Source organism: Liolophura sinensis, chromosome 9 (assembly GCF_032854445.1).
Source record: "Liolophura sinensis isolate JHLJ2023 chromosome 9, CUHK_Ljap_v2, whole genome shotgun sequence".
In the NCBI taxonomy this organism is placed as follows: Eukaryota; Metazoa; Mollusca; class Polyplacophora; order Chitonida; family Chitonidae; genus Liolophura; species Liolophura sinensis.
The window spans coordinates 5,929,417-5,948,168 of NC_088303.1; the positions used below are offsets into that span (position 1 = coordinate 5,929,417).

Below are 18,752 nucleotides of genomic sequence, written 5' to 3' on the forward strand. Positions count from 1 at the left end.
TAGCCCTTATTCTGGAGTATGGCATAAAACACCAGTCAGATAAGTAAATAAATCCTTGACCAATGAGAGTGTGTTCTAATCTAGCCCTTGACCAATGAGATCATGTTCTAATCTATCCTTTGACCATTGAGATGGTCTCTAATCTAGCTCTTGACCAATGAGATCCTGTCACAGTCTAGCCCTTGACCAATGAATGACATGGTGTTTTAACCTAGCCCTGTTTTTTTTAACTTAGAAGGTGATGGCATTTCAAACTAGTACTTGACCAATGAGATCATGTTTTAAAATAGCCTGTGACCAATGAGATCATGTTCTCTTACATGTAGCTCTGTCTATCTTTCACTCATGAACGTGGCTGTTGTTACCCAGTCACAGGTGGAATGTTCTTGAGTACATCATGGATTATAAAAACAATTGCCGTAACTCACGAATAGATTTGCCAGATTGTTTACAGATTGTATCGTTTGATTCTCTGCGTGTAGTTGTGATTTTTGGCAACTAGGCACAGCTGGAGAGATATTGGGTGGCTGGGGTGGTGGGGTGTCAGGACAGAACCAATAAGCTTCACTAACTACATGTGTATCAGCTCCAGTTAAAGCTTCTACCTGCATTCTACCACCAAGCTGGATGTTTTATGTAAGGATTATTAGCCTGGTCATAGTCGTACATAAGCTTTTCTATCTGTACAGGTAGACCTAACATAAATTATATTTTCAATCAGTACTTAGTTGCTTGCAGGATGTGTTTCAAATTTCACGACATCCATGAATTAGAGTTTATTACCAAACGATAAATGGGCAAAGTCAAGGATAAATGAATACCCCGTCATCCATGCATATGCCACTGTCAGTCCATGCACATCGGGTGAGTTTACTCAATGTGGTGCAGGCCAGCAGCCAGGCTGGCACATAACAGTTACCGCCTGAAGTTGAGGTGATCACCCAGTCAAGACCTTCTTTTGTCACAGAGGTTGTGAAGCGACCAAGGTGACAAAACACAACCAAGACTGGGTGATCAGCTAACTTGGACACCGCAACTGACAGTAAGTGGCGGTAACTGACTTACACAGTGGTTTCGTTGTTTGACAAGAGTCATTATGTTTCATGAAAAATCACCATTTTATTGACTAAAGTCGGACAAATTTTTCTAAATATTGAAATTCACCTTAATTAATACGTACGCGATGCATGTGTTTAGGCATGTAAAACTAGGTATTTCCCTAGTATGTTAGCGATATTGGTGCAGTCTTACATGAAGTTCTTAAGACACATGGTGCCGTGTTATCCATTACACATGGTGCTGTGTTATTTATTACAGACTACATAGGTTTAACACATACGTTTACTTCGTGTTATCGTTTATGTTCGCATAAACCAATTTAGTAAGTTTTTCGAACAGGTACCCAATAAGTTAACTTGAAAACTGTTGCCAATTTCTATGTTTATATAGCCTTCAATCACTTTTATCAGTAGAACTTGATCTATTGAGGGACTATTGAGGGAGGAAAATGATATTTCTCAGCACGGCAGTCTCTCTGAACAAATACCACACCCCGCCAAAGAATTCTCAGCAATATTCTAAGTACTGTTTTTAAACAAATATGTTTGTGCTGATACATGAAACAACTCATTTAGAAGCTTTAATAGATATTTTCTGATTATTGCAAATAAAAAATTCGCTTGAAAAAATAAATCCAGTAGCTCATCAATTTTAATCCGCCATACTGAAAATGGAAACATGTTTATCTTTAATTGTGTTAAAGAGTTGGGATAGAGGGCGTTTGGCTTGACGTGGTGTTGTTGTTGAAAAATGTCAGTACCGGGAAAAGATAGTATGATGATAGCCTCCATAGAAGGGTGTAACGTGTCCAGCTTTCTAGTGCTTATACAAGTAGTATCAAACGAGGAATACTGAAGTGCTCAAATGGTAGAGAGCTGGACTATGGACTTAAAGATCCGATTTCAAATCCCGAAGAGTGAAGCAGCCAGTTTTAAATGGAATGTGCGAAATTATTACACGTACATCACTTAAACACCTGGTATACCTCACTTGAACACCTGGTATGCATCACTTGAACACCAGATATATGCCACTTGAACTTTCAGTACATCACTTGAACACCCGGAACAGGTCACTTGAACACCTGTGATCCGCTGGCAAACTGGTGGGTACGAAGGATGAGTGACTCACATCAAACATTGGAGCCAGTGTGTAATGGGAATTACTACATGGCTGAAAACTGATCTTTCTCCCCTGTAATCTCTACCAGTAACTAACTGAGGTTTAGTATTTTATAGATCGTACCAAAAAAAAAAAAAAAGTGAAAAACGCACCAAATATTTGTCACTTTTGTTTCATACAGAACTTTTCCCTTGCTCGATGTACAATGGGATGAGTTCAGTAGAACAGCCAGTTCAATTGGAGGCCCTGACCTGCTTATCATGATTGGGGTTTACATCCTTTCAATTCGTAGGACACATGAAGTGTAAGTTCAACACAGCCTTGTTCAGGGAATTTGTAGATTCCTCTGCTCCCCTCATCAGATTGCTCTGCTCCCCTCATCAGATTGCTCTGCTCCCCTCATCCTCAGGATTATCTGTCTGCATGTCACATATGGGAAAGTGTGTCAATAACATAAACTTCCCAAAGTTTGTTGGTTTACTGGACTTTTCAGTTTCCTCCACCCAAAAAAATGACTGTTATGATTGAAAAATATTTGAGTAGGACAGTAAAGAAAAGACAAATAATTATGCTTTTTATACTTCGTATGGGACACTTTTATCAATGCATATACTGTTTCTGTGCTGTAGGGTGCCATACCACGTGGTAATGCCACCAAAGAAAACATAATGAAGCTGGGTCTAAAGGAGGGCCAGGTGATATTCAAATGTCCAAAATGTGTGAGCATCAAGCCAGAGAGGGCCCATCACTGCAGGTAAGATGAACCCAAATGAGGAATTTGCACATTTTGATTCTGAGAACTATAGATCTATGATGCAAGCTGTTGAGACTTTAGTTTATTTAGTTTAGTTTAGTAAGCGTTTTGTATGACATGCACATGATCTCTGGTTGGGGTGCATTTTGGGAATTTGCATTCAGGTCAGTCATTTTCCATGTATTTGACTAATTTAAACGTGACTAACAACAAAATTTCAGTGTTATAGTTATTCTGTGCATTTATTGTAAAAAACATTATTGAATATTAATTATGGCTGTAGTTCATTAAATGTATATTAGAGTGACCCTAATTAGTGTGAAATGGTATGTATGTGTACACTGGTTGTTGTGTCCAAGGGAGGCTACTGTTATCTGGAACAAAAATGTATGGAGTTGTAAATAGTCTCCCTTGTACTAAGCTATTTAGTAATAGGCTACAGAAGATATACATTTACGTACATATCTTCATCAGGGCATGGTGAGGTGAATTTATTCACAGCAAGTGTTTTTATATAAACAGTCATAGCTGATAATTTGCTGCTCAGATCACATCCATCAAGGAATCCAAAGGTTAAATAAAACAAATGGATGTGGTATGTCTGCTTGTCTGCTACTAGTGTTATGCCTTAAGAGATTTAGCACTACAGCTTACACTGAAACATACAGTGAAATATATTTCAGAAGGAGAAATGTGGTCTTACTGCGCAATTAAGATATGCAGTTAAGAGTGCTGTTTGAAGTAAAGGTTTAAAATGGATGAATTAAATTTCAAGGTTAGGTGATGTAGGTTAGGGGGACCTTGCTAGTTACTACCCTCACCTGAAGATGTACATATAGGTGCTTCCTTAGGGTCGGGGTCTGTTGAATTCTTCCCAGCTTGTAGCTCTCAGAAATTTAGATCTGTACTCTTCCATTTACTAACCAGCTCAGTGCTTTGTGAGTGTGCTGTCCTATATATCAAAGCTGTACACCTGTCTCCTGGAATCCTGAAGTAATTCTGACCTCATGTCATGTAGATTAATACTCCATCATTGATGTGCAGTGGGCTTGGTAATTTTCAGAAATAAGAAAACATCCTTTTTTGGACATTAGTATCCAAGGTACAGTATCTGTCAAGAGAGTTGTTTGAAATAGTCTTCTACATAAAAGCCATTTAAAAGCTTTGCTATCAAAGCTAATTTTAATATTGTGACATGTGCCTCAACTGTTGTTATGCCTGCAATGAAAGTGACACTTGAGCTAGCTGATGTACATGTGTAAATCTGTTCCTTCCACCATAATGCTGACTGCTGTCATATGAGTGAAACATTGTTAAGAACGGCATAAGACATCAATGAAATAAATGGATAAATCAGTGCCTTTCTCAGACGGGATCAATCAAGGCAGACAACACGTACACATATGATGCTAAGTTTTTTGGATACTCCATGTGATATGTGATGAAATGGAAATGAGATGCACTGCTTCTCTGGCCCTGGGATCACAGCATGATCTTAACTTAGATCAAATTTCAAATCACTATAATATTGTTATTTCCAATGTAACAAGGTCAAAATATGGCTTGCCAATGTAAATTATGGGTAATTTATTGTAAAACAAATTTCAACTAAAGTGAGGAACATACCAAATTTAATTTTGACTTATGTCTGGGATCATTTCTTGATCCTGGGACGTGGGTCTTTACACATTGATGGCAATAAGCAATTGACAGTAATCTCATGTGGTCTTGCGTGAAGTGTGAGGAGACCACTTGCCTCCTTTATCTTGCGAACCATAGTTGCATGTATATAAGGACCAAACATTACATGTACATTACAAGTGTGGTTGCCTGCAATTGTGGACATGTTCGGACTGCCATTACCAAGCCCAGAATCTTTTCTTTTAAGTAGCCTTCATGCACACTGTATCAGGCTTGCAGGAAGGATGGTTTGAATTCAAATACGGTTGTAAATATTTAATATCTGCTCATATTTATCTCTTGTTTGTCTAGAGAATTTCATTATCTCATCCATCAAGTGCTGAGTGTGAAGAAATTCCCATCTTTCAGCATGGGAGAGCATATGCACTGGTCATGTCACACTGAGGGCAAGAGTTATTGAACTGCCAGTTGACAGGTTCATGAAATTTTTCTAGTGAACTGATTATTTTTTTTTCTTTTTATTGTTGTTACCAAAGTATTTTTCACTTATACAATGTTAGCAAGTATATTAAGAATGGAGGAAGCTGGAGTGCCCAGAGCAAACCACCTGTCAGTGGTACATCTACTGTAGTGTGGACAATTTTTCCATGTGAGACATGGAAGGCCCATGGTCTCTAGGAAGTAGAGGAATTTTGAAAATTCGCGGTCCAAGATTGGAATAGAACACGTCTCATGTGACCTAGTGGCTGAATGACAAGCACCTTAACAACTTGTTTTTAAGTGGAGGGTTTGAGGCCTGAATCAGGGCAGTGCACATATCATACCTTAACTTAAAGAAAAAGACAACAAATAGGTTAAGCATAGTTATTTCTGAAGAGTGGTGGACTTGAGTTTGAGTTTGTTCTGACAAACTTGACAACTCTGTAAGTCAACTTTTAACCTGGAATTCTTATAAAGCTGCTATGTTAGGGAAATCGGGAATATGATATTGTGTCGTCCGTACCCCAGGCTCATACAGATAAAATGCGAAACAGGGATTGGGTGTCATCATTGGAAACAGGTGCATTCTCGGTCTATAGAAATACATGTAACTTCTTGATTGGTTAAAGTTGATAACATGGCGGTACGTTCAAGTTTTTAATGTGAACAATTTTGCTTACTTGTACTTTGAACTGCGATGTTTTGGTTAAACTGTGCAGTATTACAAAAGTAAAAAGGTTTGCTTTTTAATCCTTCTGTATTGATGCATATGTACATTTTGGTTTAGTGTTTTTTTTAGTTATTTGATTGTTTTAATGCCATACTTAGTAATTGTTCATTGTAATGTGATGGCAGTCAGTTTTATGATTGGATGGAACAATTGCCTGGTGTATAATACTGGCAAATTTTCCTACATGTGACATACAGATATACACACCATATACAAGACAGGTGTTGTCACTGGATGGTAGACTGCTTGTCTGAATCACTTTACATACAAGGTTGACAGCTTTAATATTGTCACCAAGGCCCAACAAACAGGGACAGCGCAGGAATCATCAAGTTCTCTGTTACGGCCAGCATCAAAGCTAGTACAAAACAGTGCAGAACATAGTAGCAAAGTGATGAAAAAATGACAACAAAGAATAAGACAGGGTGAAGAATGATAGCTACTAGAATTCAGTTCGAATCACCAAGATGCATGTCACAAGAACCTGTGTTTTATTCACAAAATAATCAAATGGTGAAGATGCATGTGATGTGATTGCAAAATGGAACTTTGCATTGTTTATCAAAACATACTGTATGTGCATGAAAAAGTGAACAATATTGCCAGTTGTTTATTCATGGAGACCTTCACTCAGTTTCACAGTTTTTTACTTGCCCTGTTGTAAGCCATCACTCATCTGAGTTAATCTAATATTTGTGTAATTTCGGATGAGTATTTTTATCATACAGAGCTTTGTGATGTCACTGTCACACATCAAGCTCATTTATACTTGCTACTTAAGATGAACAAGTTATTGAAACCCTGTTTTTACAGAGTTAATTGTACATGTATGCTTACAGTTGTAACTAATTGTAACAATATTTTGTATTGTTGCACTTGTCTCATTTTAAGCTTGCACTTACAAAGTATGGTAAGGTATTATGAGTGTGGGGGAAAAGTGGTGTTGATGTGTGGGTCAGTGTTTGGGTCAGTGGAGTAAGGTTTTATGTTTGGGTCGGCTAGTCTCACAGCTTTCACATCACCTTGATGGAAAACTTGATGGGGATGATGAACATAATTTGGACGTATACTCATTTTGATTATAAATTAGGCAGGTTTGCATTTTTATCATGTTTTGGACTTTTTGTTTTTTTTTATTCAACTCAGTACTATAGTAGGCCAGAGTAATGTTTTATGTTTGGGTCAGCTGATGTCAACATACCTTCATCAAACTTAGGCTGCCATTTGAACTGAAGCCATTACCGGTGATTTGGTGGGTTTCTCATAATCCGTTTTAGATAACTATTAGGGTATTTTTATTTATTTATTTGGTGTTTTACTTTATACTCACAGATTGAAGAGTATTTCACTTGCATGTACATGTATATGACAGCATGCAGCGTTATAGTGGAAGGTAACCAGGTGAACCCTGGGAAAATCCACGACCATCCGCAGGCTCCTGGCAGACCTTACCAAGTTCGACTGGAGAAGACAGTATGAGCTGGACTTTTTTGCTATAAAATTTCTGTTTTAGGCTTAGAATGGTTAGCCACTGCTTGTAATTTCAGGTCAGTGATCTGCAGTGTATGCAGTTTTACTTTCACAGCATGCAGTCTGAGGGACTGGAGGTTCATTCACAATATTTAAATGTCACCACACATGTTTACTATGATAATAGATTATGATAACTGCACTTCATTACTGCTGTAATACTGGTGGTACTGTAGTGTTAATTGCACTCCTATATTTTGATGGTAATTATGCTTTGATACCATGATAATTGCAAACTGATATTAGGATAATAACGCTCTGTATACCAAGATGATAATTAATAAGAGTGCATGTTACCCTGATGCTACATGTACATATGATTGCACACTGATACTGTGATGATAATTAATAAGAGTGCATGTTAGTCTGATGCTACATGTACATATGATTGCACACTGATACCTGTGATGATAATTAATAAGAGTGCATGTTAGTCTGATGCTACATGTACATATGATTGCACACTGATACCTGTGATGATAATTAATAAGAGTGCATGGTTAGTCTGATGCTACATGTACATATGATTGCACACTGATACCTGTGATGATAATAGAGAGCATGATACTATGATGATTTATGTAATTGCACACTGATACCTGTGATGATAATTAATAAGAGTGCATGTTAGTCTGATGCTACATGTACATATGATTGCACACTGATACTGTGATGATAATAGAGAGCATGATACTATGATGCTTTATGTGATTGCACACTGATACTGTGATAATAATTAATACACACTTACGCTTATATTCCTCCATTTACATGCGATACTTTTACAGTGATCAAGCAAATACATACATGTACCATTCTGCTATGATTCCAGACTGGTGTTGTGAAGCTACATGTAAATGTATCTAATAACTATTATCATTGATACAGACTGATACTGTAATTATCATTGATACAGACTGATACTGTGATTATCATTGATACAGACTGATACTGTTATTATCATTGATACAGACTGATGCTGTGATTGCCATTGATACAGACAGACACCATAGACTGTTATTGATACAGATTGATACTGTGATTATCATTGATACAGACTGATACTGTAATTATCATTGATACTGTGATTATCATTGATACAGACTGATGCTGTGATTGCCATTGATACAGAAAGACAACATAGATTGTTATTGATACAGATTGATACTGTGATTATCATTGATACAGACTGATACTGTAATTATCATTGATACTGTGATTATCATTGATACAGACTGATGCTGTGATTGCCATTGATACAGAAAGACAACATAGATTGTTATTGATACAGATTGATACTGTGATTATCATTGATACAGACTGATTCTGGGATTATCATTGATACAGACTGATTCTGTGATTATCATTGATACAGACTGATTCTGTGATTATTATTGATACAGACTGATTCTGCGATTATCATTGATACAGACTGATTCTGTGATTATCATTGATACAGACTGATTCTGTCATTATCATTGATACAGACTGATGCTGTAATTATCATTGGTACAGACTGATTCTGTCATTATCATTGATACAGACTGATACTGTTATTATCATTGATACAGACTGTTACTCTGATTATTATTGATACAGACTGATACTGTGGTTATCATTGATACAGACTGATACTGTCATTATCATTGATACAGACTGATGCTGTGATTGCCATTGATACAGACTGATACTGCCATTATCATTGATACAGACTGATACTGTGATTATCATTGATACAGACTGATGCTGTGATTGCCATTGATACAGACTGATACTGTGATTATCATTGATACAGACTGATTCTCTCATTATCATTGATACAGACTGATACTGTTATTATCATTGATACAGACTGATACTGTAATTATCATTGATATAAACTGATACTGTGATTATCATTGATACAGACTGATACTGTGATTACCATTGATACAGACTGATACTGTAATTATCATTGATATAGATTGATGCTGTGACTGCCATTGATACAGACAGACACCATAGATTGTTATTGATACAGACTGATACTATGATTATCATTGATACAGACTGATACTGTGATTATCATTGATACAGACTGATGCTGTGATTGCCATTGATACAGACTGGTACTGTGATTATCATTGATACAGACTGATACTGTTATTATCATTGATACAGACTGATGCTGTGATTGCCATTGATACAGACACCATAGACTGTTATTGATACAGATTGATACTGTGATTATCATTGATACAGACTGATACTATAATTATCATTGATACAGACTGATACTGTAATTATCATTGATATAGATTGATGCTGTGACTGCCATTGATACAGACAGACACCATAGATTGTTATTGATACAGACTGATACTGTGATTATCATTGATACAGACTGATTCTGTGATTATCATTGATACAGACTGATACTGTGATTATCATTGATACAGACTGATGCTGTGATTGCCATTGATACAGACTGATAGTGTGATTATCATTGATACAGACTGATACTGTCATTATCATTGATACATACTGATACTGTGATTATCATTGATACAGACTGATGCTGTGATTGCCATTGATACAGACTGGTACTGTGATTATCATTGATACATACTGATACTGTGATTATCATTGATACAGACTGATTCTGTCATTATCATTCATACAGACTGATACTATAATTATCATTGATACAGACTGATACTGTGATTATCATTGATATAGACTGATACTGTGATTGCCATTGATACAGACAGACAACATAGATTGTTATTGATACAGATTGATACTGTGATTATCATTGATACAGACTGATACTGTGATTATCATTGATACAGCCTGATACTCTGATTATTATTGATGCAGACTGATACTCTGATTATTATTGATGCAGGCTGATACTGTGATTATTATTGATGCAGACTGATACTGTGATTATTATTGATACAGCCTGATACTCTGATTATTATTGATACAGACTGATACTGTGATTATTATTGATGCAGACTGATACTGTGATTATTATTGATACAGCCTGATACTCTGATTATTATTGATGCAGACTGATACTCTGATTATTAATGATGCAGGCTGATACTCTGATTATTATTGATGCAGACTGATGTTATGATTATCATTGATACAGACTGATACTGTGATTATCATTGATATAGACTGATACTGTGATTGCCATTGATACAGACAGACACCATAGATTGTTATTGATACAGCCTGATACTCTGATTATGATTGATGCAGACTGATACTGTGATTATTATTGATACAGCCTGATACTCTGATTATTATTGATGCAGACTGATACTGTGATTATTATAGATACAGCCTGATACTCTGATTATTATTGATACAGCTTGATACTCTGATTATTATTGATGCAGGCTGATACTCTGATTATTATTGATACAGCTTGATACTGTGATTATTATTGATGCAGGCTGATACTATGATTATTATTGATGCAGCTTGATACTCTGATTATTTTTCATGCAGACTGATACTCTGATTATTATTGATAGAGCCTGATACTGTGATTATTATTGATACAGCCTGATACTGTGATTATTAAAGATGCAGGCTGATACCATGATTATTATTGATGCAGGCTGATACTATGATTATTATTGATAGAGCCTGATACTCTGATTATTAATGATGCAGGCTGATACTATGATTATTATTGATACAGATTGATACTGTGATTATTATTGATACAGCCTGATACTGTGATTATTAATGATGCAGGCTGATACTATGATTATTATTGATGCAGCCTGATACTCTGATTATTATTGATAGAGCCTGATACTCTGATTATTAGTGATGCAGGCTGATACTCTGATTATTATTGATGCAGGCTGATACTCTGATTATTATTGATGCAGCCTGATACTCTGATTATTATTGATGCAGCTTGATACTGTGATTATTATTGGTAGAGCCTGGTACTCTGATTATTATTGATGCAGACTGATACTCTGATTATTTTTGATACAGGCTGATGCTATGATTATTATTGATGCAGACTGACACTCTGATTATTATTGATACAGGCTGATACTCTGATTATTATTGATGCAGACTGATACTCTGATTATTATTGATGCAGCCTAATACTCTTATTATAATTGATGCAGGCTGATTATTATTGATGTAGGCTGATACTCTGATTATTATTGATACAGATTGATACTCTGATTATTATTGATACAGATTGATACTATGAGTATTATTGATGCAGACTGATACTGTGATTATTTTTGATGCAGGCTGATACTCTGATTATTATTGATACAGATTGATACTCTGATTATTATTGATACAGATTGATACTGTGATTATTATTGATACAGCCTGATACTCTGATTATTATTGTTGCAGACTGATACTCTGATTATTATTGATACAGGCTGATGCTATGATTATTATTTATGCAGATTGATACTCTGATTATTATTGATACAGATTGATACTCTGATTATTATTGATAGAGCCTTATACTCTGATTATTATTGGATGCAGGCTGATTATTATTGATGCAAACTGATACTCTGATTATTTTTGATGCAGGCTGATACTCTGATTATTATTGATACAGATTGATACTCTGATTATTATTGATACAGATTGATACTGTGATTATTATTGATACAGCCTGATACTCTGATTATTATTGATACAGACTGATACTCTGATTATTATTGATACAGATTGATACTCTGAGTATTATTGATGCAGACTGATACTGTGATTATTTTTGATGCAGGCTGATACTCTGATTATTATTGATACAGATTGATACTGTGATTATTATTGATACAGATTGATACTGTGATTATTATTAATACAGCCTGATACTCTGATTATTATTGTTGCAGACTGATACTCTGATTATTATTGATACAGGCTGATGCTATGATTATTATTGATGCAGATTGATACTCTGATTATTATTGATACAGATTGATACTCTGATTATTATTGATAGAGCCTTATACTCTGATTATTATTGATACAGACTGATACTCTGATTATTATTGATGCAGCCTGATACTCTAATTATAATTGATGCAGGCTGATTATTATTGATGCAGGCTGATACTCTGATTATTTTTGATGCAGGCTGATACTCTGATTATTATTGATACAGATTGATACTGTGATTATTATTGATACAGATTGATACTGTGATTATTATTGATACAGCCTGATACTCTGATTATTATTGATACAGACTGATACTCTGATTATTATTGATACAGGCTGATGCTATGATTATTATTGATGCAGACTGATACTCTGATTATTATTGATACAGGCTGATACTCTGATTATTATTGATACAGACTGATACTCTGATTATTATTGATGCAGCCTGATACTCTAATTATAATTGATGCAGGCTGATTATTATTGATGCAGGCTGATACTCTGATTATTATTGATAGAGCCTGATACTCTGATTATTATTGATACAGCCTGATACTGTGATTATTAAAGATGCAGGCTGATACCATGATTATTATTGATGCAGGCTGATACTATGATTATTATTGATAGAGCCTGATACTGTGATTATTAATGATGCAGGCTGATACTATGATTATTATTGATACAGATTGATACTCTGATTATTATTGATACAGCCTGATACTGTGATTATTATTGATAGAGCCTGATACTATGATTATTATTGATGCAGACTGATACTGTGATTATTATTGATACAGATTGATACTGTGATTATTATTGATAGAGCCTGATACTATGATTATTATTGATGCAGACTGATACTCTGATTATTATTGATACAGCCTGATACTGTGATTATTAATGATGCAGGCTGATACTATGATTATTATTGATGCAGGCTGATACTATGGTTATTATTGATAGAGCCTGATACTGTGATTATTAATGATGCAGGCTGATACTATGATTATTAATGATGCAGGCTGATACTATGATTATTATTGATGCAGGCTGATACTATGATTATTATTGATACAGACTGATACTCTGATTATTATTCATACAGCTTGATACTATGATTATTATTGATACAGCCTGATACTGTGATTATTATTGATGCAGCCTGATACTGTGATTATTATGGATGCCAGCTGATACTATGATTATTATTGGTACAGCTTGATACTCTTATTATTATTGATTCAGGCTGATACTATGATTATTATTGATACAGCTTGATAATGTGATACTATGATTGATACTGTGGTTATTATTGTTACTGACATATACCTAGTATGCTAATTGCACACTGATACCATGATGATAATTATTGTTTTTGTTTAACATTGCACCTTTATCTATGATCGTACTTGCACACTATGACTGTAGCAACATCTACACAACTTTGACCAAGATGCACACTTTTCACCAGACATGGCCACAGTGAAGTGTTTGGTACACTGTAGTTATTTATGTATAGTGCCTATAGTCATCATACAGTTAATGCTGGAAACAAGCCTTCAACCTGGCTATAGGGTTTAGAAATGGCTTATAATTTAATCCTGCTTTCAGTTTTAATAAAAGTTTCTCTTTGATCCAAAAACAGTGGGTCAGTATAGTCCAAAATAAGCTTAATATTCTTAAATCTACAGCATTTTTGAACAAATTGGCTGTGATGAGCAGTCAGCTTAGACTAATTACTAAACCCAGATTTGAGTTACCATATTTATCTTTTTCCACATGCAATTCTCAGTTTTATTGTTAAAATTATGCAGCATGATTTTGTACGCAGAAAATTCATTTAGATTGCTTTGAATAATGGAATTACTGGCTGATATTATATTAGAATTTTTTTACCCTTAACAGTGTCTGCCGGCGATGCATTAGAAAAATGGACCACCATTGCCCATGGGTTAATAACTGCATTGGCGAGAATAATCAAAAATACTTTGTCTTATTCACGGTAAGTGTCAGTTGTAGTAAATGTTCAGCTCTCATATTTGACATACATGTTCTAAATTCATAGGCAAAAGGGTTTTTCTTTCCCTGACAGATGAGACTGACTCCACTAAAAGATGTGATGTCATTGATGGAAAATAAATTCAATTATTTCTCAGTATGAACAGTTTGCTAAAGCCTTTTAGGCTGTGAAATTTTCATTAATACGTGAGGAAAAATGAACAATGCTCTGTTTAAGAAAAACGTTCCTTAAAATTGTGATGTTTTTGCATTGCTAGTTGGTTGCTAGGATGTGATATCAGCTTTTTAATGTTGTGTTTCATTGCTGTTTTGTGTTCATAAAACTTTTTAATGGTGTAAACATTGATGTAAATTTTTTCATTTTTAATAGCATGTTATTGAGTCAGGAATTGTTTTGATTCTGTAGGATTGTCAAATGTGTACATATTTACAGCACAGTTTGCAGATGTAAATCTTCAGATAGCTGCTGCTGCTTTATGCTTGTTCAGATAATTGTGCAATAAAATAACATTTTGTTATAACATCATGGGGGAAATGTTAATTTCTTCACCATCTCATAAATGTAAAAAAATTTGTAGCTTAAATAAGAACAAAGAATCTTCTATAAAATATTAAAAAACAAACTATTAAAAACAAAGTCAAATGACAAAAAAAAAAAAGAAAATAAGAAGGGATCTTGCCAGAACTCATTTATGTTTTCCCTTTCCATTTAGAACATCCCCACCCACCTATGTGTTTCCCTTCCATTTAGAACATCCCCACCCACCTATGTGTTTCCCTTCCATTTAGGACATCGCCACCCACCTATGTGTTTCCCTTTTATTTGGAACATCCACACCCACCTATGTGTTCCCCTTCCATTTAGAACATTACCACTCTCCTATGTGATTCCCTTCCATTTAGGACATCACCACCTACCCAGGTGCTTCCTATCCATTTAGAACATCCCCACCCACCTATGTGTTTCCCTTTTATTTGGAACATCCACACCCACCTATGTGTTTCCCTTTTATTTGGAACATCCGCACCCACCTATGTGTTTCCCTTCCATTTAGGACATCGCCAACCACCTATGTGTTTCCCTTTTATTTGGAACATCCACACCCACCTATGTGTTTCCCTTCCATTTAGAACATCCCCACCCACCTATGTGTTTCACTTTTATTTGGAACATCCACACCCACCTATGTGTTTCCCTTCCATTTAGAACATTACCACCCTCCTATGTGATTCCCTGCCATTTAGGACATCACCACCTACCCGGGTGCTTCCCATCCATATAGAACATCACCACCTAGTGATGTTTCCCTTCCATTTAGAACATCACCACCTAACAAGGTGTTTCCCTTGCATTTAAAACATCCCCACCCTCTTATGTGTTTCCCTTTCCATTTCGAACATCCCTACCCAACTATTTGTTTCCCTTCCATTTATATCACTACCTAGTGATGTGTTTCCCTTCCATTTAGAACATCACTACCAACCTAGATGTTTCTTTTCCATTAAGAACATCAGCACTCGCCTATGTGTTTCCTTTCTGCTTTGAATATTCCCAATCACTCCTCTGTACTTCCATTTCTCACCCATCCATGCATTCCCCTTATCTCCTTGAACTTTCTGATCCACTCGCTGTTACCCTTCTGCTCACACGTTCAACCCATCTCTGTTACCCTTGTACTCCCGTCTTCAACCACTCCCTGTTGCCCTTGTACTCCTGTCTTCAACCACTCTCTGTTACCCTTCTGCTCACACATTCAACCCATCTCTGTTACCCTTGTACTCCCGTCTTCAACCACTCCCTGTTATCCTTGTACTCCCGTCTTCAACCACTTGCTGTTACCCTTCTGCTCACACGTTCAACCCATCTCTGTTACCCTTGTACTCTCATCTTCAACTACTCTCTTGTACTCCCATCTTCAACCCATCTCTGTTACCCTTGTACTCTCGTCCAACCACTCTCTGTTACCCCTGTACTCTCGTCTTCAACCACTCTCTGTTACCGTTGTACACCTGTCCAACCACACTCTGTTACCCTTGTACTCGCATCTTCAGCCACTCTCTGTTACCCTTGTACTCGCATTTTCAACCACTCTCTGTTACCCTTGTACTCCCATCTTCAGCAACTCTCTGTTACCTTTGAACTCACATCTTCAAACACTCTCTGTTACCCTTGTACTCACATCTTTAACCACACTCTATTACCCCTGTACTCCCATCTTCAACCACTCTCTGTTACCCTTGTACTCACATCTTTAACCACACTCTATTACCCCTGTACTCCCATCTTCAACCACTCTCTGTTACCCTTGTACTCCCATCTTCAACCACACTCTGTTACCCTTGTACTCCCATCTTCAACCACACTCTGTTATCCTTGTACTCCTATCTTTAACCACACTTTGTTACCCTTGTACTCACATCTTCAACCACATCCTGTTACTCTTGTACTCCTGTCTTCAGCCACTCTCTGTTACCCTTGTATTCCCATCTTTAACCACATCATGTTGCACTTGTGCCCCTATTTTCAACCTCTGTTACCCTTGTACTCACATCTTCAACCACCCCTGTGTTACCCTTGTATTCCCATCTTTAACCATATCCTGTTGCACTTATGCTCCTATTTTCAACCACTGTTACCCTTGTACTCACATCTTCAACCACCCCTGTGTTACCCTTGTATTCCCATCTTTAACCACATCCTGTTACACTTGTGCTCCTATTTTCAACCACTGTTACCCTTGTACTCACATCTTCAACCACCCCTGTGTTACCCTTGTATTCCCATCTTTAACCACATCCTGTTACACTTGTGCTCCTATTTTCAACCACTGTTACCCTTGTACTCACATCTTCAACCACCCCTGTGTTACCCTTGTATTCCCATCTTTAACCACATCCTGTTACACTTGTGCTCCTATTTTCAACCACTGTTACCCTTGTACTCACATCTTCAACCACCCCTGTGTTACCCTTGTTCTCACATCTTCAACCACCTCTGTGTTACCCCTGTACTCACAGTAGTCTTCAACCACTGTTACCCTTGTACTCACATCTTCAACTACCCCTGTGTTACCCTTATATTCCTATCTTCAACCACTCGTGTTCCCTCTCCACTCCAAACTCGTCTCTTCTCTTCCACTTTGAATACCACACGCATCGTCTTGTTTCATTTTCTCCCAGTGACACCTTTAAAGTTTGCAATCAGAATCTTCAGGTTTTGAACTAGTGAGGTTTATGTTGTACCCTGAGCATCAGCATCAGCGTCTAGTAACAAGAAAATACTTCTTTGGTTTAGTTCTTTGTACTGAGCTGAAGTTTTTCAGCCATGTATCGCCTACAGTCGAGTAGCTTGCTTCCAGATTTAAGTGTCTAGATATGGCCCTGATTTCGGCCATGTTTACTCATCCCTCTTTATTTCAGTTTCATTTGAAACACTGTCACTGCCCATCTGTTACAACTGTGAGCCTTGTCAGATAAAAGGGTGTGAGAGTTGGAAATACCAGATGTCAGCCATAAACTTTGCTGAGTCTAATTTCTTATCGCGACAGTGTAAAGTACATATAATGTGTAAAAGAAGAAGTCATGTCATTGCCTTTGAAGTCGTCACTATTTTGCTAACAGTGCTTGTGGACACTTGGCTGTGTGCCATGCAATCAGCTGGCATGCTGAGGCAGTCTGCCTAAGACCTTTTGCACCTCTGTAATGAAGATACATCCCATGTTGTAGCAAAATGTGGCTATCCTTCAAAATTAAACTGAAATTGCCAGGTCATTAACTGGTTTCACTCAGCGTGACCTTTGATTACATCTTTATACATAGCATCATCAGTTTACCACCAGATCGAAATTGGCCTGGCTGAGGAAATTGATTTTAGAGGCAGCTTCTATAGAGGTAGGCGTCTGGACTGTAAAACTGACTGAGTGATAGTTTGAAGGCTCACTACAGACATCAGGTCTTTTAATGTTTGGTTTGTGGAAAATGTCGAGCTGACTAAACCCTTGAACGTGTTGTTCTACCTTGAGATAATAGAGCAAGCAGTGGGGCTAAGATGCTTCAGAGGCATGGAGATGATAATACCGTTGTTGACACGTAGAAACAGAGAGAAAATAGTTTACGAGGAGTGTGGAGAAAAATGATTGAATTGTTTCCTGATATGCTGTCCGTACTGCTGAAAGTATGTGTACATTGTGTCATTGCTCCTGTCATATATGTCATTTACTTTCAGCTAATGTTGGCACGGTGTGGCTGAAATATTGTCAACATGGTGTTCAGCAAATTGGTTTCAATTAAAGCTGTGAGGTTGTTTCTCCTTTACTGTCATATTTTGCACTTATATTAAAGAAATCAGGCAGTAGGCAAAGATAACTAATATAATGTCTCTCCAATATGACTCTCCAAGACTTCCAAAAAGGACATTAAACACCTTATAAAAATTCAGGAAAGCCTCACAGATTAAATGGGTCCATTAAATAA

The 18,752-nt window shown here is 36.6% G+C and overlaps 1 protein-coding gene across 1 annotated transcript in view; it reads left to right on the forward strand.

The window, feature by feature from the left end:
* The window catches only part of LOC135475358 (palmitoyltransferase ZDHHC3-like), a 30,042-nt gene that overhangs the window by 1,645 nt on the left and 9,645 nt on the right, over positions 1-18,752 (forward strand). Inside the window, 2 exon segments of the mRNA XM_064755218.1 lie at positions 2,811-2,935; positions 14,166-14,262. Of these exon segments, the coding sequence (XP_064611288.1) occupies positions 2,811-2,935; positions 14,166-14,262 (222 nt within the window).